General features: G+C 47.1%; 1 protein-coding gene across 8 annotated transcripts in view; it reads right to left on the bottom strand.

Annotated features, from left to right (window-relative positions):
- Nucleotides 1-25,078, bottom strand: part of TSPAN4 (tetraspanin 4) — a 712,007-nt gene that overhangs the window by 153,060 nt on the left and 533,869 nt on the right. The window contains exon 1 of one of the 8 annotated variants that reach the window (XM_054025355.1): nt 1,650-1,774. The exons of the other annotated variants lie outside the window; for them this stretch is intronic. Coding sequence (XP_053881330.1) covers nt 1,650-1,751 — 102 coding nt within the window. The 5' untranslated portion in view covers nt 1,752-1,774. Of the gene's footprint in view, nt 1-1,649; nt 1,775-25,078 lie in introns of those variants that run through there. 8 annotated transcript variants of the gene reach the window in all.

The raw sequence follows: 25,078 nt of genomic DNA, 5'->3' as shown, positions 1-25,078 counted from the left end.
GTTGACTCAAAACTGTCATACTGAAGTAAAAAGCCCCTAGTAGATCTCCATCCATCATAAATCACTTCCAAGATGGAAGAATACAGAGAACTCATGTAATTGTCGTCACCAACACACCAGCTTCTTCTATACTTGGAATTAAAACACTGGTAGCCAGCAATTGGTGTAGCTACATCAGTACAGACCCCAAGTATAGACAAGGAAAGCTGTAAATTTGCTCCGGTGGAGCTTACCTATTACAGAAAACAAGACAAACTCACCAGTATAAATTGTGTCTGTCCTTGTCTACTCTTGGGGTTTGTACTGGTGCAGCTCTACTTGTTGTTGGCCACTGATAGTTAAAAGCAGAGCTGAGCCCATGTATAGACAATGCCTCAGTCATTGCCTATTTGGGATTACATCCCTCTAACACAGCACAGAAAACAAGAACACTGTCGGCCACAAAAATAACGCAACATCCATTTTTACAGTAATGAAACAATTACTGGCTAACATGAACTGACTAAACCAAGCGTCACCAACATGATTGCACACAAGCACAAGAAGGAAACACATTTTTCAAAAAATTCACTGTTTACTGAAAAAGCAAAGGATCACATGACCTTCACTCTGGCCTTTCAGAGAACAATAGGAGCAGCTTGGCTTTGAGGCTGGCCATAAAAATCTAGTTAATTTGTTTTTGTTTCTCCTCCTCCCTCCCCCCGCCATACATAGAGGAGAGGCCTCAGTCTGACACTTTTCCATTTAACACTCAATTAGATGCAACACAAAGAGGGAAGCACCATCTATAGCTGAAACAGTCTGAAGGGGAGAATATATGATACTTCAGGAGCAGTAGCCTGCCTAGAGAGAGTCATTTAGTGGCTAGAGCACACCAAAGGGCATTAAGACAGATGGGCTCTTCTCCTGTCTCTGTCACTGGCTCTATGCTTCAAACAGAGCAAGTCACTCAGGGACTGGTTTTCAGAAGCCCTGAGCTCCTAAAACTCCAATTAAATTCAGTGGGACATGACAGCTCAGCACCTAAATTCATCAGGCCCTCAACATTTCTGTGCCTCTGCTCCCCCATCTGTAACATGATCACAATAATGCACCATCCCTCTTTGTTAAAGCACTTGGTGATCTTTGAATGGAAAGTGCTATATAAGTTATTTTTATTTCCTCTCTCCTATTTAAAGTTGTGCTCCCCAAGGAGTCCCATGTTGAGACACAATGCTACTTTGCAACAGCCAATGATCTGAACAATTAAATGAAACGCTATAAATTATTGGATCACTGGGATCTTTGGGGTGAGATTAGAAAAGGAATATGAGGCTCCTTTTAAAAAAAAAATCTAGTGCATGGGAGACATCTGGAAAACTGTTCAAATACTGAGCCAGATGTTGGCATGTTTGTGGCGAAGCGAATGTTTTCCACTTGAATCACAGCAGCCCTTGACATGCTTGCTGAGAAGACGTGTCTCTCATAAACTGCTGTGGAGCTCCTACTCCAGAGATCTGCAGCACTACTGTGGGGGTTGGCCCTACCCGTGGAGCCCTGATTGTCTGGGGATTGGCAGAGGGGGAGCTGGCCTCTTCACCTTCACACAGCCTTGGTTGGTTGGCTAGAGAAGCTGGCAGGAAATCCCATCCCTAATTCTTGCTACCAACCTCTCCTCCAATCTGAGGATGCAGAGATACCGTTCGAGAAGGGATGGGTGAGCGGCAAGAGGGAGGACATGCTGCCACTGTAGGCTGAGAGTCTGTGCACATGGTCCCTCCAAGTCGGCGGCACACACAAGAATCAGCTGCTGCCCTATGGGAAGAAAGAGCCGTGGGATTAAGCTCACTAAAACCAGGTGTGAGGATGCTGCAGCACAGGCTTCTGTGCTGGCAGCACAAGCGAGTACCTACACACTGACTGTTGTACTCCCACTGTCTGTTCTTTTCAATGACAATGGGCATCTGTCCATGCTAATAGAGACAATGGGAGAGATCTGTGCATTGCTGGCAATTCTTGCCTTCACAAATGATTTAAGAGTTTGGAATAACCTAGAGCCAGCATCACACTGCACATGAGAGCACATATGGCAATCCAGGAGGGGAGAACTGGAGTTTATCCAGATCACCCCCTATTTTCTCTGGAGAACAAGAGGAGGATGGGAGGCTCAAATGACTTGCAGGAAAAACATATGCATCACATGGGTGTTATATTTGTGATGCTCTATCAGACTATATTGAGAATCAAACTTATAGGAGGAGAGGCACAGATTTTGTCCCCTCACCCCACCCCCATTCCCATAAAAGAAGTCAGTAGCTCATGGACAATAAGAAAAGTTAATTCTCTCTCAGGTTTTGTGAACTCTTGTGTCAGTCACAGACAGGTTTTTGAATAAGATTCAATTCTGATTCTTATATGAGTTATGCTTCTGTTATTACTGGAAATAGGTGTGTGATGAACAGAGTATTTTTAGCATGCTTTGCAGCAGGCTGGCTAATCTTTTCTACCAAGCCTGCTCTTTGTAATGCCAAGATAACAGCAAAAGCACCTGGAAAAGATACCAGGCTTAGATGCGGGAAGAGATCGGTTTCAATCATGTGCTCTGGGACAATCACGGGAAGTCACAAAAGGAGATGAAGCAGTCAGCCGAGCTGTGCCTGCAGGCCTCCAGAATAGAACGGTTACTTACCTTCTGTAACTGTTGTTCTTCGAGATGTGTTGTTCACGTCCATTACACTTCCCACCCTCCTTCCCCTCTGTCGGAGTCTCCGGCAAGAAGGAACCGAAGGGGTCAGGTCGGCAGGGATATATATATACCCTAGAGCGGGGCGCCGCTCTGGCGGGAGGGAGGAGGCCCTGCCGGTCCGACGAGAGCCGCGAAAGGAAAAAGTTTCCGACGTCCGTGCACGCGGCGCGCATACACCTAATGTGTAATGGACATGAACAACACATCTCGAAGAACAACAGTTACAGAAGGTAAGTAACCGTTCTTTCTTCGAGTGATTGTTCACGTCCATTACACATTAGGTGACTCCCAAGCTTACCATTGGAGGTGGGTAGGAGTCAAGGTACAACTGACTGTAGCACAGCCCGTCCGACCACCGCGTCCTCTCTGGTCTGATGGTGGATCGTGTAGTGGGCTGTGAACGTATGTACGGACGACCAAGTGGCCGCTTTACAGATTTCCTGGATAGGAACCTGCGCCAAGAAGGCCGTCGAGGACGCTTGGGCCCTAGTCGAGTGGGCCCGGATCTCTGGGGCCGGAACGTTGGCGAGCTCATAACACGTGCGTATACAATGCACAATCCACGCCGATAAGCGCTGTGTCGAGATAGGCAGGCCTCTCATACGTTCCACAATGGCAATAAACAGCTGAGGTGTTCTGTGGAACGCCCTGGTCCGCTCGAGGTAGAACGCCAATGCCCTTCGAACATCGAGGGTATGGAGGCTGCGGTGATAAGGGTCCATATGGGGTTTAGGGAAGAACACCGGTAGACAAATGTCCTGCCCCATGTGAAACTGCGAGACCACTTTTGGGAGGAATTTGGGGTGCGGCCTCAGTTGCACCTTATCCTTATGAAAAACTGTATAAGGGGGTTCTGAAGTGAGGGCCCTCAATTCCGATACCCTCCTGGCCGATGTGATGGCCACGAGAAACGCCACCTTCCACGAGAGGTGCATGAGGGAGCAAGTGGCTAGGGGTTCAAAGGGGGGCCCCAGGAGCTTAGTTAGGACTAGGTTCAGACTCCACGCAGGGACCGGTGGGCGCGAGTAGGGAAACACCCTCTCCAGCCCCTTGAGGAATCGGGCTACTGTGGGGTTGGAGAACACTGACACTCCCAACTCTCCCGGATGGAATGCCGATATGGCAGCCAAATGCACTTTAATCAAGGCGGGGGCGAGCCCCTGATGCTTGAGGTGCAGTAAGTAGTCCAGGATCGATGGAACTGAGGCCTGCAGAGGCTGTATGTGCTGAGGCTCGCACCAGTGGGAGAACCTCTTCCATTTGGCCAGGTAGGTCGCTCTTGTGGAGGGCTTCCTACTACTAAGAAGAATTTGCTGAACCTGGTGAGAGCACCTGTGTTCCGCATCGTTCAGCCAGAGAGATACCACGCCGTGAGATGTAGCGACGACAGGTTCGGGTGGAGCAGGCGACCCTTGTCTTGTGTGACTAGGTCGCGATGGAGGGGGAGGGTGATCGGGTCGGCTATGGACAGTTCCAGCAGGGTCGTGAACCAATGCTGGCGTGGCCAGGCCGGGGCGATGAGTATAATTGTCGCCCTGTCCCTGCGGGTCTTGAGGAGGACCTTGTGGATGAGCGGGAATGGAGGGAAGGCATACCTCAGGCTCCCTCCCCACGGGATCGTGAAGGCATCTGCCAATGATCCCAGGCTGAGGTTCTGAAACGAGCAAAACTGAGGGCATTGACTGTTGTCCTTGGTGGCGAAAAGATCCACCCAGGGAAAGCCCCACCTCCGGAAGATTGAATGCAGGACGTCCCGCCTCAACGCCCATTCGTGCATTTGGTAGGATCGTCTGAGGCGGTCTGCTAACCCGTTTTGGATCCCTGGGAGATACGTTGCAATAAGATGGACTCCATGGGCTATACAGAAGTCCCATAATTGGAGTGCCTCGCGACAGAGGGGAGAGGACCGGGACCCGCCCTGCTTGTTTATATAGAACATGGCGGTAGTGTTGTCCGTCAGGACTGCCACGCTGTGACCTTCTATGGTGGCGTGGAAGGTCTGACAGGCGAGGCGAACCGCCCTCAGCTCCTTCAGATTGATGTGAAGCAACCTGTCTTCCCTGGACCACAAGCCTTGGGTCTGCAGTTCCCCCAGGTGCACCCCCCAACCCAGGTCCGATGCATCTGTTACTAACGTCAGAGTGGGTTGTGGGGCAGCGAAGGGGATCCCTTCGCAGACCTGTTGTCGATCGAACCACCAGCGGAGCGAGCCCAACACCTGAGCCGGGATCATCACCACCAGATCCAAGGGGTCTCTGTTGGGGCGGTACGTTTGGGTAAACCACAACTGCAAGGGCCGGAGCCTTAGGCGGGCATGTCTGACTACATGTGTGCAGGCTGCCATGTGTCCCAGGAGCTGCATGCAGCACCTTGCCGTTGTCGTGGGGAATTTCTGGACGGAGCTTACGACCCTTTGAATTGTCAGGAACCGCGACTCTGGGAGGCTTGCCCGCGCAGTCACCGAGTCCAGGGTCGCACCTATGAAGTCCAGTCTCTGTGTGGGAGCTAATGTGGACTTGGGCACGTTGACCAGGAGGCCGAGCCTGCTGAACATCTGTAAGGCCAGCGTCACGTGAGAGCGGACCTCGGCCTCCGACCTGCCCGCGAGGAGCCAGTCATCCAAGTACGGGAACACACGCATCCTTCTTTTCCGAAGGAAGGCTGCTACCACGGACATGCATTTCGTGAATATTCGTGGTGCTGATGCCAGGCCAAAAGGCAGGACCGTAAATTGGAAATGGCGCTGGTTGACAGTGAAGCGCAGGAACCGCCTGTGGGCCGGATTGATGGCGATGTGAAAATAGGCATCCTTCATATCGAGGGCATCGTACCAATCCCCCGGATCCAGGGATGGGATAATAGTTCCAAGGGAGACCATACGGAAGCGCGTTCTGACCAGAAACTTGTTTAGGTCGCGCAGGTCCAAGATAGGACGGAGGCCCCCTTTTGCCTTGGGAATCAGGAAGTACCTGGAGTAGAATCCTTTTCCCCTTAGGTCTGGTGGGACCTCTTCCACTGCTCCTACTGTGAGAAGGGTCTGTACCTCCTGCATGAGAAGTTGCTCGTGAGAGGGGTCCCTGAAGAGGGACGGGGAAGGGGGATGGCAGGGATGGGGCGAGGAAAACTGGAGGGTATAGCCCGCCTTCACTGTGCGCAGGACCCAGCGGTCCGATGTTATGCACGACCATGCCCGGTAGAAATGGGACAGGCGGTCCTTGAAACTTAGGAGGAGGATCCGGCATGGAATGTGGTACGCTGTCCTCGAGCGTAACTTCAAAAGCCTGGTTTGTTCCCTGGCTGCGGCTTGCCCTGGCCGTGACCTTGGCCCTGGTTAGGCGTATTGTTACGTCTCCGCCTGTTATCCCTGCCACGACGGCAGTACGGTTCGTGCCGAGGGCGAGGGCGGTACTGCCTCTGCGGTGGTTGAGGCTTAAAGGGCTTGCGCTGTGTCACCGGGGTATGCATTCCTAATGACTTTAGGGTTGCTCGCGAGTCCTTGAGGCTATGTAGTCTGGTGTCCGTTTGGTCTGAGAACAAGCCCGAACCTTCAAACGGGAGGTCCTGCAGGGTGGTCTGCACCTCTGGCGGAAGGCCTGAAGCCTGTAACCATGCCGAACGCCTCATCACTACCCCTGACGCGATTGTTCTAGCCGCTGCATCGGCTGAATCGAGGGAGGCCTGCAGTGAGGTCTTGGCCACCGCCATCCCCTCGTCCACCAGGGCCGTGAACTCAGGATGTGTGTCCGGAGGTAGGGAGTCTTTGAACTTGGAGACTGATGCCCAAGAATTAAAATTGTGTCTATTTAGAATCGCCTGTTGATTAGCGATCCTCAGCTGGAGGCCCCCAGACGAATAGACTTTCCTTCCAAACAAGTCCAATCGTTTTGCCTCCTTGCCCTTGGGCACAGGGGCTTGCTGGCCATGATGCTCTCGCTCGTTGACCACCGAGACCACCAGCGAACAAGGAGACGGGTGCAAAAAGAGGAAGTCAAACCCTCTAGATTAGGCGAAGTATTTTCTCTCTACGCCTCTTGCAGTTGGTGCACTGGAGGCCGGCGTTTGCCACACCGTCTTATAGTTGGACTGGACTGTCCATATAATCGGGAGAGCGACTCTGGAGGGTCCCTCCGGACTCAGGATGTCGACCATGGGGTCCTCCTGTTCTACCGTCTCCTCCGCTTGCAAGCCCAGATTGAGGGCTACCCGGCGAAGCAGGTCTTGGTGCGCCCGATGATCAATTGGGGGAGGGCCGGACACTGTCATGCCCGCTACTGCCTCGTCCGGCGAGGAGGAAGAGGTCGGGGCCTTTTGCCCATCCTCACCTTCCTGCAACCCGTCATCAACTGGTTGTTCCTCTGGGGCCTGTCCCACGGTGTGGGACTGGGACGGTACCGTGCTCGGTGCCGAGTCCACTCCCTCACGCTCCTGCGGTCTAGAGATCGTTGCCTCCTTGTGAGAGGACGGGCGGTACCGCGGAGAGCGGGATCGGTCCCCTGATGGCCCGGATCTCGAGGTCCTAGATGGGGGCCCTTGCTGGTGATAGGCCCAGGGTGTCCAGAACGGCCATTGGCTTGGTTGGCCCCATTGGGGATGGCCAGAGGCTTCGTAGTCTCTACTAGCCTGTGCCCTATGAGCATACCCGCCGTACCAGCCCGAGTCAGTTTCCGACACCACGGACGGTGATCTGGAAGGCCAAGGCGGAGCCGTGGAACGGTGCCGGTCTGGGTTTGGGGAGTAGTGCCTCCGCGACCAGGACCTGGAGCAGCGTCTCGCCGACCTGGACCTGGATCGGTACCGGTGACCATGGGACCGGGAACAACTACGGGTGGTCGGTCTCGGGGAACGTACCACCGACGCATCCCGGTGCCGACTCGTGTATGGCTGCTGAGTCGGTACCGACCGCTTACTGAGGCCCGACTGCTGTGGCGCTTTCTGCGCGGAGGTCAACCGGGAGTCCACCGAGGCGGAGCTCGACCGGGACCGGTGCCTTGAACGGTGCTGAGATGGCGACTGTGATGGGCGCACCATCGCCGGCTTGCCTCTGTGTGGCAGTCTCGGCGGAGCGTCCTCAGTTTGTGGAGGGCCCTCAACGGACAATGCAATGAGGTCCTTTGCTGCCTCAAATGTGTCCGGAGTGGAGGGCTGTTCCAAGAGCTCCTCCAGCCCTTCTTCCTCACTCGATGCGCCTATCCCGGGGCTCGACGGGCCTTTCGGTGCCAGAGCCACTACCGGGGCCTGTGCCGGGGCCGTGCCGGCCTTAGGCGCACTCGAGGTCTTCGCTGGCGCTGCCCTCTTATGCGGGGAGCGTCCTCAGGCCTTGGGTTGGCCCTTCGATCTTGTCGGCGAAGATGACCAGTGCCGTACATGCCCCCGTTGGGTCGGTGCCATGGGCTTCGAATGACCTGCCGGCGCCGGTTCCCGCACTGATGCCGGGGCGCTCCGCACTGAGGCAGACGGTGCCGCCGAAGTGGAGGGCTGTAACGCTGTCTCCATGAGCAGCTGCTTGAGGCAAAAGTCTCTTTCTTTCTTAGTTCTGGGCTTAAAGGCCTTGCAGATCTTGCAGCGCTCTTTCTGGTGAGCTTTCCCCAGGCAGCGGAGACACGAGTCGTGGGGGTCGCTCAATGGCATAGGCTTACGGCACGTGGCACAAGCCTTGAAGCCTTGGGCATGCGGCATGCCCTGCCGCCCAGGGCCGGTGCCGGGGTTGACCAAGCAACCACAGCAGGAACTTTAAGTACCTAATGAGCTTGTTAACTACTAAGCTTAACACTAACTACTAAATAACTGATAACTGTTGCAGATAACACTAATGACTATGCTAAGGGACACTCTCAGATGAGAGACACAGTTGTTCCAACGCCGCCACGGATGGTAAGAAGGAACTGAAGGGGTCGGGTCGGCAGGGATATATATACCCTAGAGCGGGGCGCCGCTCTGGCAGGAGGGAGGGGGCCCTGCCGGCCCGACGGGAGCCGCTAAGGGAAAAAGTTTCCGACATCCGTGCACACGGCACGCGTACACCTAATGTGTAATGGACGTGAACAATCACTCGAAGAAGAACAGTGACTTACCCCGGAGAGGAGTTCTGTTGCGGCAGTTGACAGGGCACATTGTTAAGATGTGGTTCCCCGAGTCATTTCGTACCTGTGTGCGGGCACGGTATGGGATGCTCCGCTACTGACACATGTGGTTTTTGTTCATATAGTCCAGCAATGCATGTTTGATTCCCCCAGGGATGAAAATAAGACTAGGAGTCTGACTCTCATTTACATTAAGGCCACTTTAAACTATTCTGGCTGTGAAAAAAAAAAATCATCTCCCGGGGATCAAAGCTATTTAGCTGAATTGTGTCCAGCTCCATGATGCTCATGAGCCCTAAGGTACAGTAGATTGTTCATTTTTCTGCCAAGTATAGGTTATGTTAAGCATGCTGGACCTTTGCAGCATTCTGCTAAAAAATATCTTGGTAACAGTGAAATTCATTTGTCTTTAAAATTACTGGAAATGCTCATGAAACATAAGTCATCCTCCCCTCCTTTACTCCCCTCCCCCATCCATATTATATATTCATATAGTTAATACAATTATATGTAATCATAAAGGTAAGCTGTGGTTGTGTTTGAAACATTTTGGCAGGTAAGTTATAGTCTCGAAGACCAAGGAAAAATATTGGGGAGCATTAGATATATGAGAGTAAGAACACCAAAAGCAGGATAAAATTAAAGATGAGATCATTTAAAAGGCTGGAAGCGCTCCAATTTCCCAGCAAGAAAGACAAATGTAGTAAGGGCACTGGAACACTGTCCCCCATTGGGGACTGAAAGCAGATGAGGTTTGGACACAAAATTTGCATTTAAGTTTATGATGATGTTGGTACTTAAACTGTCAGTCTAACTTACCTTTTTTCCTTCTTAAATTAGAACAGCATAACTATACACCGTAAGTGCTTTGTTCTCTCTTTAGAGATGTATTGCAAATATTTACACTTCTTTTAAGTTGCAATAGATCATCACAGTCGAGGGGCTTTGAGTAGGATGGCAATATCCCTTAGAGATGAAAAAAATAACAGAAAAGGAAGCTGCAAAGCTTTGATTTTTGTGGGGGGGGGGAAGGGGTTGCTTTTGTTTTGTTTTGTTTCTTTTTTTTTTTTAACTCTCTGTTTTTAAGGTTCCCAGACTCCACAAGTATTAGTACATTTGCATTTAAAACAGTACCAGTTTCTTTTTCTTGTACCTGCCGAGTGCTAAGCGCAGGGTTCCGTGTTCCCGTAAACAAGTGGGATACCATTAGGAACACCTACATCGCTGCACAGTGCAGGGAACTTTGTACAGCTGATGACCATATTGGCAACTCCTAAAGAGCCTTAGGGCCAAGCTTGTGTCTCAGCAGCACATGCTTAAGTAACATGGAAATCACTGGTGTTTCCACACAGCTCTTTAAACTAGCCCCCTAGGATAATCTTTCTGCACTGAAAGGGTCTGATTCTGCAACACTTGCACACGTTTAACCTTGCACACTGTAAGTAGTCCCATGGACTTCAGAGTGTTGAGGTGCAGTACACAGACGTCAATGAAGTTACTCAGTGTAAGATCAGGTGTTTATAAGTCTTTGCAGGATCAGGCCCCCAAACACCTCCTACTCCGTCCTTTCGTAAATTCACTTGTGTAGCACTGGGAGCAGTGGTATGGGAATTGTGTGCATGCGTCTGTCCGTTCATTTTTGTTATAGTTATGTTGTCACTTGGTTATCTGATTTGATCTTGAGGTAATTGATGGGTCTGCATTTTTTATTAGTGTGTTTCTAAAAGACAGTCTTGGGCTCCCTGAGCATTGCATAGGAACTTTTACTGCATAGTAGTAAAAATAGAAATAAATAAATATGGCTCATGGAATCCAAAAATGCAGCTCACTGATGTCTTCATCTTTAATCCTGAAGTGTAGCCTATGATAATACATGTGCACTGCTTCAGCCTAATTAGTGTGGCCTTCTCTGCTAGTGTTTACAATCAGTGTAATTCATCATATTGGTACTGTGACACCAGCAGCCAAGGTGGAAACCCATTAATCAAGATGCCACGGTGCATGTTCGGTACAAAGAAAGGCATCTACAAGCTACAAACTACACTTCAGACCGCTGTGTTGAGGGACATACATTTCTACTGCATAGGCAGGGGATGGTAGCGTTGCACTTAGACTAGTTTTACAAAATTTGTGCATGAAGCTGGGGTCTAATGGTTCAGTCCTGCAAGGTGCTGAGCACTCCAATGTCATGGACCAGGAGGTAGGTGGTCAGACCTAGTGGTCACAGCAGTGGTGGTTAGGCCTAGTGGTCAGAGCAGGAGTTGGGAGCCAGAGCCAGGAGTCAAGCCAAGGGTCAGAGCCAGGAGTCAGTAGCCAGGAGCTGGTTGTAGAAGCAGGGATCTGGAACAAGGCAGAAAGGCAGGAACAGGATAGGAAGGCAGGAATCAGGTACAAGGCAGGAAGACAGGATTGAGGAGTCAGGCAAGAAGGCAGAGTCCGATATAACAGCCAGCTAAAGATTCACATAGTTGCTTGGACAACTTCCTGTGCCTCCTTCTGGCTTAAATACGGAGTCTGAGGCAACTGGAGAAGCCAGAAGTCTCCTCTGATCGGGAGCTTTGTGGGAGATGCCAATGGTGAGCAAGAGTCCACCAGCCTACACTCTCCGCTGGTACGAGCAAGGTGCCGAATGGTGGCTGCAGTATGAGGACTGCCTAGGGTCCTGTGAACTCCACATCTGTTTCCTGATCCAGACCCAAGAGAACTCCCATGGCCATGGTAGGATGGACTTCTTTCGCCTGAATTTCAGAGGTGTGATGGTTTCTTTGGCATATGTCAATGGTCAAAACAGTGTGTGAAAAGGAGACCATAGTCAAATACTTGGGGGCTCCTTACTCCACACACACAATCACCTGTGTCATTGTTTGAGTTCAGAATCTTACTGGGTGGTGGTGAGGGTGGGGAGTTGGACTCAATATATCATACAAATGGTAGGTGATGAGTGCAAAGATTTTCTGACATTGGGTTTGAAACACTTGTCAGTATTCTGTAATGCCCTGAGCTACATAAGGTTAGGTTATTTAATCCAAAGTCTGTTCTGTCCCCATCTGCAGCCTCAGTGATGCCTATGAAGAGTTGCACAGAAGTCATTTTAAATATTCATACAGTGTACATCAGCCATGAGTCCCAGTAAACTTACAAAGACACCTTGGGCATCCTAGGCAACCCCTCTGCAAAAACAACACATGCTCACATACCAACGTTTTGCTGTGTACTGTAATAAGAGCATACTCTGCTGCTTGCAACATTAAACATTATTCAGAGGAATAACATTCACAGTATTAACACAACAGTATACACACTATGAAAAGCCTTATGCCCTTTCTTCTGAAGCCAAATGGGATATAGAATTCAATTCTTGCCATTTCTGAAATGACTAGTCAAGCACTTGGTTCAACATTTTAACATCACCTTCCTCCTCACTCCATCTACTACAAAATAACATCATGAAGAGGTATTACTGGACTCTTACAAGATTTGTTTCAATCAAACTTCCGTTTTCTGCTGAGTGTTGGAGATGTCAACATTCCCCTGTATCTTTATATCTCTTATGCTTTGGCACCATGCAGCAGCACAGAAGTAAAGGTGGCAATACCATACCATGCCACCCTTACTTCTGCGCAATTGCCTTCAGAGTTGGGTCAGAACCCCTACAGTTACAACACTGTGAAATTTCAGATTTAAATATCTGAAATCATGAAATTTACAATTTTACAAATCTTATGACCATGAAATTGACCAAAATGGACTCCTACTCATAGCAAAGGAGAGATTTAAGGATATATCTGAAGAAGGGGACACATCCTTTCCCAACCTTGTTTCCCATCCTCCTCTTTTTCTCTGTTTTCACACATTAAGCCTTCTATTTTGGGGTTTGTTTACCATCGTTGGTCATTTACTAAACGTATTTACTTCCTGGGGCCTGATCGAAAACCCACTGAAGTCCGTGGAAGCCATTTCACTTTGGACCAGCCCCTTGACCACTATGCAGGGAGAGAGCGGGAGACACAAACGATTTGGTACACTGAACTCCATTTTTATTATATTAGATATACATACGTATATACCGTATGCCTTGTCCTGTGATTGTACACAATCACATGAATTCTTGATTATTTGTATATTTTAATATGACAATTCAGTCATGGATTAAATTTACTGGAAAAATATTCTGAACAAGAAACTCTCTCAATTGAGAATGAAACGTGTGAGATCATTGCTAGTAGGATGCTGCAACATCTAGAATGCTATTTCCTTTTAACTTCAGCCTCTATTCCTCCTCCCTCCCCATCGTGCATAATCAGCTTTAAAAGTTCATTTAACATGAATTGCTCACTGGGGTTATATTTGCAGATGAAATCTGTCCTAGAGACAGTTATTAGCAGTGGTTCATGCACTGCTTTTCATCACTGGGGCACAGAAACCCCACACTTTGTGAAGGTATGTGGACAATGTCTGTGTCATTCTGACAGGGTCAAATTAAAAGCCATAACAGAGCACAGAAGGGTTTTTCTCTGCAGCTATATAAACACTTTTCCTTGTACAAGCACAAAGAAGAAAAACTGCTTATTGGTCCTGTGCCAGGAAAAGAATGTGACATGGAATATTTATCAGAATAATTTTTAGATGGGAGAGTTTATTCATTCAATCAAAATTGATGTGTAGGAGCTGTATGGAAAGGAAAATTAATGTCAAGGGCCAGTCTAAATAGTCTCGCTCTCATTAAAAACACACCTGATTTGAGAAGGTTTTTTTGAAAACAGACTTACAAGGGATGAACTCACACTCCTCAGTAAACTATGGATGACCTGGATAACAGAGATTCCAGTTAATTAAAAAAAAAAAACAGAAGAAATAAAGCACCAGCGCTAAGCAGCTGGATTTAGTCCCCCAAGAGACAGTAAATGCAGTTAAGTTGGAATAGCTGAGGAATAAAGTCTCAGAAACTGGACATTCTCAAGCAAAGCCTTCAAAATACTTTCCAACTGTAATCTGAAGGGACAGTGTTCAATGCCTTTAACGGTATTATATAATACATACGACTCCCTGACTCTCAGAAACTTGCAAACAAAATTTGCCTTTGCTCACAACTTTATCTGCTTCCTTTTGCTATATTGCGCCCGATACTCCACTCTATCTCACGGCTTTTATGCCACTGGAATTCCACTAAAGTCACTGTAGTAAGTAAACAAACACCTGCATAAAACCCTAACAATGGAGTGGAAAAATCAGGCTCATTGATTGTACTCCTCTGCCTCTCCAAAAAATGCAATTTGAAATTCACTGAGCAGCTTCGGTTTACATTGTGCATAATAACTGATTACAGCAGGTCTGTGTAGTTCTGGGAATAACATTAGTGAATTTACAATTACGGCTAAAGTAGAACCATCAGGGGCAGCGCAAAACTAAGTGGTTCTGGAATGTTTTCAAAACTCCAGAGCCCTGCCTGCAGGGAAGAATCCTATAGAGTACACTACACCATTGTACAATAGACAGTTTCTAGAGAAAGATTTTAAAAGGCAGTCACCTGATTCCCATATTAACCTCCATTTGTGCTTTTGGAAACCTCCCCACTATAGGTTTTTTTGATCCATCCTATAAGATGGGGTGGGCAAGCTACAGCCCACAGGCCGGATCCAGCCCGTCAGGGCTTTGGATCCAGCCCGCGGGATTGCCACCCCCATGGCGCTGCCGGCCCCGCACCACTGCTGGAAACGGTGGCACCACGTCCCTGAGGCCCCTGGGGTAGGGGAGCAGAGGGCTCCGTGCGCTGCCCTCGCCTCCAGACACCGCCCCCCACAATTCCCATTGGCCAGGAATGGGGAACCGCGGCCAATGGGAGCTTTGGGGAAGGTACTCACAGGGGAGGGCAGCACGCGGAGCCCTCTGCCCCCACTCCCCCAGGGGCCGCAGGGATGGGTGCTGGCCGCTTCCAGAAGTGGCACGGAGTGGGGCCAGGGCAGGCAGGGAGCCTATCTTAGCCCCGCTGCACGCCGCTGTCACCCCAGAGCCACTCCAGGTAAGCTAGGGTTACCATATGTCCTCTTTTTCCCGGACATGTCCCGTCCGGAGGGGAATTGCCAAAAAGCCGAACATGTCCGGGAAAATGGCGGCTCTGCTCCTCCCCTGACTCTTCGGCTCTGTTTAAGAGCCGGGCTGCCCGAGCGCTACCGGCTTCGGGCAGCCCCCATGCCTCCAGACCCTGCGCCGCTGGAGCCCGGGAGGGGAAGTGCCCGGCTGGGGGCGCAGGGTCCGGAGGCAAGGGAGCTGCCCGAAGCCCAAGCGCTACCGGCTTCACGGTTTGCCGGGCAGCCTCCAGACCCTGCGCCCCCGGCTGGGCGCTTCCCCTCCCGGGCTCCAGCTGCGCTGGGGAAGCGCTGGCCGGGGGTGCAGGGTCTGGGGGCTGCCCGGCAAACCGTGAAGCCGGTAGCGCTGGGACAGCCCTTTCAGTGTGGCTGGGAGTGGGAGAGAGGAGGGGGCAGAGTTAGGGCGGGGAAGGGGCGGAGTTGGGGCGGGGCTGGGGGTGGGGAAATGGGCGGGGCCAGGGCCCTTGGAGGGTCCTCTTTTTTTAATTTATTAGATATGGTAACCCTAGGTAAGCGGCACCAGGCCAGAGCCCACACCCCAAACCCCTCCTGCAACCCAACCTCCTGCCCCATGCCCTGCATGCAATTTCCCCACCCAGATGTGGCCCTCAGGCCAAAAAGTTTGCCCACCCCTGCTATAAGATCTAGTAGAAAATTTACATCCTTACCATAGGATAAAAGGGATTGCCCTACAGTGACACCATCAGGAAATAAATCAAATGTCTGTAGAAGTACAGTTTGATCTAGTCTGAAACTACAAACACTATTATGCATTAATCATAATTATACAGTTGTATTAGGGTGTCACTCCAAGTTAAAGTTCTTCAGGGTCCCTAATCCAAATTGTGCATTTCCATCACTTAATGTGTTTGGATTTTTTTTTTTTACGTTTAACCTTAACTCTGAATTTCCTGAGTTTATAGTGATTGTTTTGGGGACAGTTGAAGCTCCCCTGTAATGTTTTTTGCCCTAAGTCACTCATATATATACTTAGCTCCAGGGTACTTTTTTGTTGCTTTGTACGTGAAAGCTTTCACAACATTGCATTTTAGTAATAATGCTATAAACGAAGACTGTCATCCCTACTGAGGCGGGTCTAAACTTAAAAAGTTACGCTGGCCACGGGTGTGGTGTGGATATGCCAACAAAACCCCCAGTGTAGACGCAACTATGTCAACAGATGACGGCTTCTGTTGATACAGCTAATGTCGCTCAGGAAGGTTGTGGTCCTACATTGACAGAAAAACTCCTTCTGCCGGTGCAGGCTGCATACATACTAGGAGACTTTGCAGGCATAGGCTCTTTAGTGTAGACACATGCTGAGGCTATGTTTTTACTTCAGCTAACTTGAGTTATCTACATTCAAGTTTACTCCTCTCAATTTAGGCCAGGTCTACACTAGGAATATTTTGCCTATATGGTTATACCAGTATGCTATACCAGGAAAGCATTCCTATCATGGATTCAGCTTACCTAACATAAGTGAGCAAAATAAGTTAAAGCAGAAAAAGTGTGGTTTTGCCCATAGAACTGTGTCTACATTAGGGGCTTTTGCTGACCTACATGAGGGGCTGTTGGTCACACATCACATTTCTTCACCTCCCTGGCTTTGTAATTGTAGTGTAGACTTTGCCTTAGCCTATCTTGAGTGAAATCAGCCATACTGAGAAATGACCTTGGAGCTCACAGAGTGATTGTGTTACTGCACAGAGGGACTGTATTAGCAGTACAGAGCGACTACATTAGCAGTTGCTGAGTTGTGCTAACTCGAGCTATAGGTTAGCCCAGGGATCTCAAACTCAAATCACCACAACGGCCACAGGAGGACTAGTACATTGGCCCGAGGGCCACATCACTGAATCCTTTTCATCCAACGATACAAAAGTATAGTTAAAAATGAAGAGTAATATAGTATGCTCTTAAAAGTCAATGAATTAACTTTTTAAAAACTGTAATACGAAAAGTCAGTGCTAATTTTGACAGTCATTTCATTTTTGGCCACTTAGCTGGCAGCGTTAATTTGTTAACTTTGTATGAGTTAAAAAAAAAAATTCTGTCAGTCTGTGAAGGGGTGTCCATCCCACACAAGCCCTGAGTGGGTAAATGTGGCCTAGAAAGGGCCAATTAACCTTATATGTTGCAAGGGAAGCAAGGGATTGATAAGAACTAATGGAAGATGAAGCCCAGCAGGGGGAAGACCTGGGCTGGGATGATAAAGCCAGGAACTGACAGCAGAAAGGAGGCTGCAGAGTGGAAGTCTGCAACCACTCCCTAGAGGGAAAGGGAGTTGGCTAGAGACAAAGAGGAGGTCAGGAGGAGAGTAAACCCTGTGGTTCTGTCCTGGATTAGGGATTCTTACAAGAGGCCTGAAAGGGTGGGATACCGCAGGTATACCTCCTTGTGGGTGAGTGGACCCCTTTACACAGGTCTGTAAATGTACCTTGTAATTTCAGTCCAGCAGTGTTCTTTCTCACTTATGCTTCTTCACCAGTACTATATTCTGCAACTGGAATTTAGGGTCTTGTCTAACTCCCATTGAAATCAATGGAAAGAATGTCATTGACTTCAATGGGGGTTGGATTAGACCAGGGGTAGGCAACCTATGGCATGTGAGCTAATTTTCAGTGGCACTCACGCTGCCTGGGTCCTGGCCACCAGTCCGGGGGGCTCTGCATTTTAATTTAATTTTAAATGAAGCTTCTTAAACATTTTACATACAATAACAGTTTAGTTATATATTATAGACTTATAGAAAGAGACCTTCTAAAAAGGTTAAAATGTATTACTGGCACACAAAACCTTAAATTAGAGTGAATAAATGAAGACTCGGCACACCACTTCTGAAAGGTTGCTGACCCCTGGAGTAGACTCATAATCAAAAGATCTGTTGATGATGCATAAACCAGAATAGCATACAGCTCATGCTCCCCCTCCCTGCCCCTATTCCAACCCCTTCCCCAAATCCCGGCCCCGGCCCCACCTCTTCTCCGCCTCCTCCCCAGAGCGCGCCATGTCCCCGCTCCTCCTCCCTCCCTCCTGGAAAGTCCTAAGCGGGAAGCGCTGGGAGGTAGGCAGAGGAGCGGGGACACGGCGAGCTGGGGGGGGGGAAGGGGTAGAGGGGCGGAGTCAGCACCTATGGCAGGCCACAGGAAATAGCTCCGTGTGTTTGAGACCCTGGGGTTAGCCTATATCCCCTGATGCACCAGTCAACTTGACTTAAAAGTACTACCAAATCTAAGAGTTTGTGTGCAGGGACTAGAGTGACCAGATGTCCCGATTTTATAGGGACAGTACCGATTTTTGGGTCTTTTTCTTATATAGGCTCCCCCCACTCTCTGTCCCGATTTTTCACATTTGCTGACTGGTCACCCTAGCGGGGACAGGACTTAAATCAGTGGCAACACTCCAGTTATAACTCAAGTTAGCTCTGCAGTGAAGATGAGCCCTGAGAAATGAGCTGGGTTGGGCAAAACTCACTGACTAGACCTGAATTACAAAGTAGTTTTCAGTCCTTTCACAATGGGTGTATTGACCTCAGAGTGCAATGGGTTCCTGTATATTAAAAAATAAAGTAAAGTAAAATAAAATAAAAGACTCATCCCAGTTAAGACAGGTAAGATAAAGTCTCCAGGAATATACATTTACCTGACATTGTACAGTCAAGTTGTATGATGATAACCTCTCCAGCTATGAGTTATTTGAAATGTAAAATGACCAGTAGCAAAGCACTGGCATTAGTTCTGCTCTAGTTAAGGATACACTGCCTAATACTTTGGTGATAAGAACAAGTGTCAGAACCTGAACAGAACAGAAGTTAGGAGAGCCCAATTTCTGGGTTAATTTCAAGGCTTTGAATTTTGAGATAAATCCTTGCCTAAATCAAGATATGAGTGAACTGAGGCTGATTTATAACTTTGGATGCACACTGTGTGAAACATAGTGGCTCTGCCTATGCCTATGTATGGTGGGTTTTTTGGTTTGTTTAGTTTTTTGTTTGTTCACATGAGCATAAAACTCAAAGACAAACTGGGGGGGAGGGGGGGCTTAACATGAAACAACAACAATTTTGCAAACTGCTGAGAACTGAAAGCACCAACTTTCACAGAGCCCTTGCTCATAACTTAGCCAACATTCATCTCAACAACAACAAAAATTCACATTCAACTTGGACACTGTTCATCAGATAAGGATACTGTATTAATTATTTTAACTCATTTTCTCTACTTACTGCTGTTTTATATTAACCCCATTGCAAGCTTGAAGCTTAAGCCAATTTCCTCCTTTACCGGTTGTCTTTTTCCACTTTCATTATGCATGCACAGCAGCTTCTCTATTGTGAAGCTGTTCACTGCTCATTGCATTACTTAAATTTTTTAGGGAAAAGACTGTTGCCTTGAAAATATAGTGTGCCCAATGCACTTCATTTCTGGCTTCTATAGAGCTGCTAGGGATGTTATGCACACATTTTCATAAGATAAAGCTAAATAGGAGCAATATATGAAGTGTGATATAATGACGGCATGCAAAATACAAAAAGCGCTTGATATCAAAATTGCATCTCAGTTTGTATTAACGAAACATAGTATCGACAAAAAGACACAGCTAGTGCAAACTGAAATTCCCATTACAGATTCACCCTCTTCATAGGAACCTTTCCCAGCATGCTTTTCTGATAGCTGGCCCTTGAAATTTTTCAGAGACAAGTAGCTGCAGCACTGAAATAGCTATGTGGCAGCCTGCTGCTGCATCTCTCTCCATTCCAATTCCTACCATGGCTTCTTCTCTCTTATAACGGAGGCAGTGACGTGACCTCACATAGCATGGGTGCGCCAAAGAACGGTAGCGCGGAACAGTAGTTCCAAGCTGTTTCTATTGTGTAGAGAGGTCTGTATTAGAGATGAATTTTAAACAAGACCTCAAACCTAAATCCCTGGAATTTGGAGAGGGAGTCCTGTATCTGCAACCAAATCTGTACCCAAGTCAGAGTTTCAAAACTGCCTCCTATCTTTCTAATGGACTGATCCAACACCTGAGATTCAAACACTCTCAAACTTTGGGCACTGGAAATCTGGATCTGAAATTTGCAACTTAGACCACTTTCTAATTTGCGCTCATCTAGTTCTGGTATCTACCCATAAAGAGTCAGATTCTGTTCTCCTTTAAGTCACCTGGCTCCCTTTAAGCCATATGCCTGCAATGGTTTTTGCTTCAGCCCACTGCACTGCAGCCATGAATGTTCCACTATAGAAGGTGGGCTTGGTTCCTAAAGAAAACATGTCCACCATCATTATTTGCAGACAAGTCCCGTTTCCACGCAACCCCATAATGTTCCTTTCTGACATGCACTGGTAGCTGCAGAAACAATTTTGTCAACAAAAGCACATTACAACTTCAATTGTAAGCAGCAGGAATAGAGTAACCAGATTCTGCATAAATTAAAATACACACCACAAATAAAACTATCTAAGCCCCTGAGCCTGCAAACATGCAGACCTTTACACATGACTAGTCTCACAAATTCAATGAAACTTCTCATGTGCATAAAGTTATGCAAGTGCATAAGTATTTGCGGAATTGGGGCCTCAATGATTATTCATTTTGCCATGAGACAGAAATAAATGAATGCCAACCACCTGACATAATGAGAAAATAAACCCAAACCTTTGGGCCGTCTCCTCGGGCAAAGAATAGGAAGACATCCTCCATTTTTAAAAAACAACAAATGAGAACATTAAAAAAAAAAACCCTTAGAAGATATGACTTAGTTTACATTATATCCAAACAGAATTTTTTTTCAAAGCTTCTTATAAAGTATATGTGGGTCTTGAAATAAATTCTATTATTTTGCTATATAAAGCTAGCTAGGCTTCTGTTTAGCACACGCAACTACTGTGCACCTAGAAAGGTACTTGGTATGGAAGTGTCCTAGATAGCTGTCATTGTTGTCCAAAGACAGTGGTGGGATGTTCAAGTGGTTTTAATGATGCTCCAATGGAGAGTGCTTCTGCTCAGCGAGACAGAAAAGGGTTATCAGTGCTGCAGTCACACATAATGGACTGTCAGCCCTGTTGACCCACAGCACATAAGATGATGATAACTGCTTTACGGTCCCTTGCTCTGCATGATCATCATTATTACTCTGTTTGTAAAATACAGGTGAATATAGGGAGAAAGAGGGAGAGCATTTAAACAGGCTGGAGTGCACATGTAACTTCCAAGCTACTTTAGTTAAAGAAGGCTCTTATTTCCTTGTCCTAGGAAACCTGTTTCATCATCAGACTATTGCAGATTATCATCATCATCACAGATACAGGAGGAAAGTGCTGAGGAGAACTTATGTGCTATATGTGGACTTAATGCATGGGAGTAAGGTGAAAAGGTCTGTAAGTATTGCCAATGTTTATAATTAACGGCAAACAATCAGGAGAAACAACTACACATTTGACTGGTTTATTTTTGGCTCCTGAGAGGCCTGGGGTGAATTATTTGCTCTGCCAGACTCCCTGTGTGACATTGGGCTAGACTCTCTGCACTGCTCATCAGTAAAATGGAGATAGTAGCACTTCCCCACCTCAAAGGAGTTTGGTGAGGATAAATACATTAAAAATTGTGATGCACTCAGACACTACAATAATGATGAGAATACAGGTACCTACAATAGATAGTTCTCTCACTGATTTGAATCCAACCCAGTCAAAAGTTACCATCTGATGGCTGCTTGGTGACCCACGTGGGATGGGTTTTAGTGGTCTTGGTCCAGGTCATAACACAAGAGCCACCAGCATGATGGGCACTACTTCACATCCTTGTTTGAAGTCACAGCAGAGATGTTCAGGACGGAATGGGCACAAGATCTGAGCTATTACTCTCTCACTCCAAGGTGGCCCCTCACAACAGGGGTGAGGCATACTGGTGGGGCAAAGTGAGGAAGTTTGATACGCTTGCTGCCTATGTTGTATGTGTCCCCTAGGTCAATAGAGGACTTCACTCTCTAAGACTGTCAATCCGACATCGTTCACAAGCCCCAAATTCCTTTTTAAAAAATTAACAAAAAAGCCCCCCTACAATTTGCCTTACTTGTGCATTCTGTTCATCTCACTGTCAAGCATCTTCACTATAAAATTATTTCCCTTTCATCCTCATCCATGCTAATCCAGTCTTCGCTTTGAACGTATCAGTGGGAATTCTGCCACCTAGATGCCACTAGGGGATTACTTTGGTGACCAACCTGCCTGACATACATTCCTTATTTGTCTGTCTGTCGCAACCTACTAGCAGGGAATGGTAAACTGCACATTCCTAAACTGACAGCCTGCAACTCCACTCCCCAAAACCACTGTCACCTCCACCAGTAGCAGCAGTTATGCTTGTTGATGGGGGAGGGGCATTTAAAAGAATGGAAAAAGGTGGCATGCCAGCTTTTATGAGAATCTTTAAGGACACTATTATTCTCAGTACAGGTTTTTCCTCTTAAAGGCATATCTGTGGGAGAAGGGACATGGTTGCTGAAGGAGAGGAGGTGGAGAGTTTGGAAAGAAACCTAGACAGCTGTGTGTGTAAGGTCTGAGCTGCAGTTCTAAAGTTAGATGATGGGTGGGAAACTCCCCTCTCCCATTCAGTGGTAACCAATTAAACTGGTCTGGTGTGTTTCCAGTCAGTCTCCATCTCACCAGAGCAAGACAGCAGAGCATGCTGGGAAATGTAGTGCCCAGAACTATATAGTTAGATTCATGGTACCTATAGCAGTTTGGATGTATGGGCACAGTGGCATGAAAAAAGTATCTGTTTTGAAAAAAAAACAACCTCTGATATTTCTAAAATAGCTGTTCTGTAAAATCGGAGGCATATGCTGAATACATGATAGTATAGTGTAGTACCTTATAAAGATTTTATACTTGTTTGGGATGATATACATAACTTGATAATACCATAAAACTTTTGCCAATAAAACTCATGGCAATAAAAATCTTTTATACCATGCCCTCAAATATTCTCTCTCTGTGTCTAATTATATAGATAGAAATAAAATAATGTGATGAACAGATATAGGACATCAATGCGATATTCTCATTTCTAAGTTAGATGCATCAGAAGACAAACTGGTCAAAATCCAAATAGCAGTAAAGTCAGGGAGGTTTAAAAATGATTATGGCCAATAGATCAGTGATTATCATACAAGAGCTGTTGCCGACTATGGCAATTAGTTGTTCTCACAGAGCTACATTAAGGCTTACAGACATTTGAGCTGCTATAAAATACTCTTGGGATGGATGGGCTCATGTGACAGCACTCTCTATTAAAACAGATAGTCAAGAAGAGCTGCTCCCTTAGACCACTGTGCAAAGACTTGTGCCTTAGGAGTTGAAGATCCTGGGTTTGCATACTGCTGCCTCCATTTGATGCTGTATGTGCACAGCTGGCTAATGACCATGTTCTATTATGTATATGGTCATTTACTGTTATACAGTCATGTTGCTAATATCCCATAGAGTGTTTCTGTGTGTGAGGTGTGACTGTGGGAAATATTAACGCTGGATAGTATGAGAACAAAGGCAATTCTGATCACAAGGCAAGAAGAAAGCTACAACGTGCCAAACATTTCCATCTGCTCAGAAAACAAATACATATTAGGGGCCTGCTTCACCTCTTCTGGTGTGTGTGGCTGGGTGGCTGACAGAGCACCCTTGGCACATTACCACCAGGCCCAGGGCTGCTGTCAAGGGGAGGCAGCTTTACACTGCATCTCAGGATTCACAGGAGCCCTGCTTTTGAATGCTGCCACTGGACTCCATTGAACTGCCACCTCCTTTGGTTGATCACCATGTACCTTCCTCCTTAGCCAACACTCCGCTCTTTTAGACTGCGCTGGTCTGCTACAACCCACTTTGGTGGGCATTCCATAGTGCGGCAGCCTCCTTCAGAAAACCCTTCCCATGGCTAAGAGCACTGCATCCTCGGATAACAGAGCAGAAGCGAGTGTATTCTAACACAGATGACTTAATCTTCAACATTTTGTGCTTTATTTTACAACACGTTGTTGCATTTTATTTCCTACTTGCCCTTAAGGTCCTCCACTGGAAATGCAATCAAAATGTTGGAATGTACTATCAAAGTGCAGTTATAAAAAACAGAAGCAACCTCTTTTTTCCTGTCTTAGATTTTCAAAAATTATAAATTAATATCTGTGCTATCACTGTCTCCCAAACCAGACAGCACAAGTACATTGTTTCACTGTTTTTCAGCTAGGGGCCCTTAACTCTAGAATTCAAATGCCCCCTTACTAACTCCCAGCTGAGTTTCAGGGAATGCGACAAAATCCATTTATTTTCCCAGGCTTGTCTGAAGAGGGACATTTTGTTAAAGAGATGGTGGGTCTGTATTAATCTTTATGAGGTGAAGACTGATGGAGAGATCAAAATGTTTGTTTCCAATATTGGTAAAATTTGCCAATGTATTTTAATGGCTAGATGTAAGGATAGGCACTCTTAAAAAAATGCTAAGGTGCATGTGACAGTACACACCTCTCTGTTCACACCCTACTCACTCTTGTAATAATTTTTGCACAACGCATATGTTGTAAAGAATCATTTGAAAATTCATAATTTGTTGGTGAGTATCATCCTGATAAAATGTGTGGCAACATTGTATGTGAAGTTATAAGATTCCACTCCATGGTGTTATTAACACATGTTCCAAACCCCACAGCCCGGCACAAGCTGAGGTTGGCAAACAGGTCTGTCCTAAGAAAGGAATATGTTCTCTGCTTAATTTGCATTTAAGCAGCAAACAGAGTCATCAAGCAGGGAGTGAAACAAAGAAAGTTCGAACAGGTGAGAAAAAAGAAGCTGAGAATATCCTTCCATATGGATTCTTTGTCTCCTAGTACCCAGCTCGAAATGTTTTTCAAGATGGGGACTGAAACTATAAAAAGGAGGGACAAATACCCCAAAGAACATCTCTTTCTCTCCCTGCCCATTGCATTCGCTGCACCTGAAGCCGCAAAGGAAGCATTTGTTAGAGACTCTGGGAGGGGTCCTGACCTACAGGGTTTGGTCAGTAAAACTGCTAAAAGCATGTGGTAGAAACTTTGCTTGACTCTGATAGAGTTAAGTTAGGTATTAGTAAGTGTCTTAGCTTTATTTTTCTTGTAACCATTTCTGATTTGTATGCCTTATTACTTTTACTCA

The sequence above is a fragment of the Malaclemys terrapin genome, chromosome 4, assembly GCF_027887155.1.
Source record: "Malaclemys terrapin pileata isolate rMalTer1 chromosome 4, rMalTer1.hap1, whole genome shotgun sequence".
Lineage (NCBI taxonomy): Eukaryota > Metazoa > Chordata > Testudines > Emydidae > Malaclemys > Malaclemys terrapin.
This window is presented reverse-complemented; position numbering and strand designations above follow the sequence as displayed.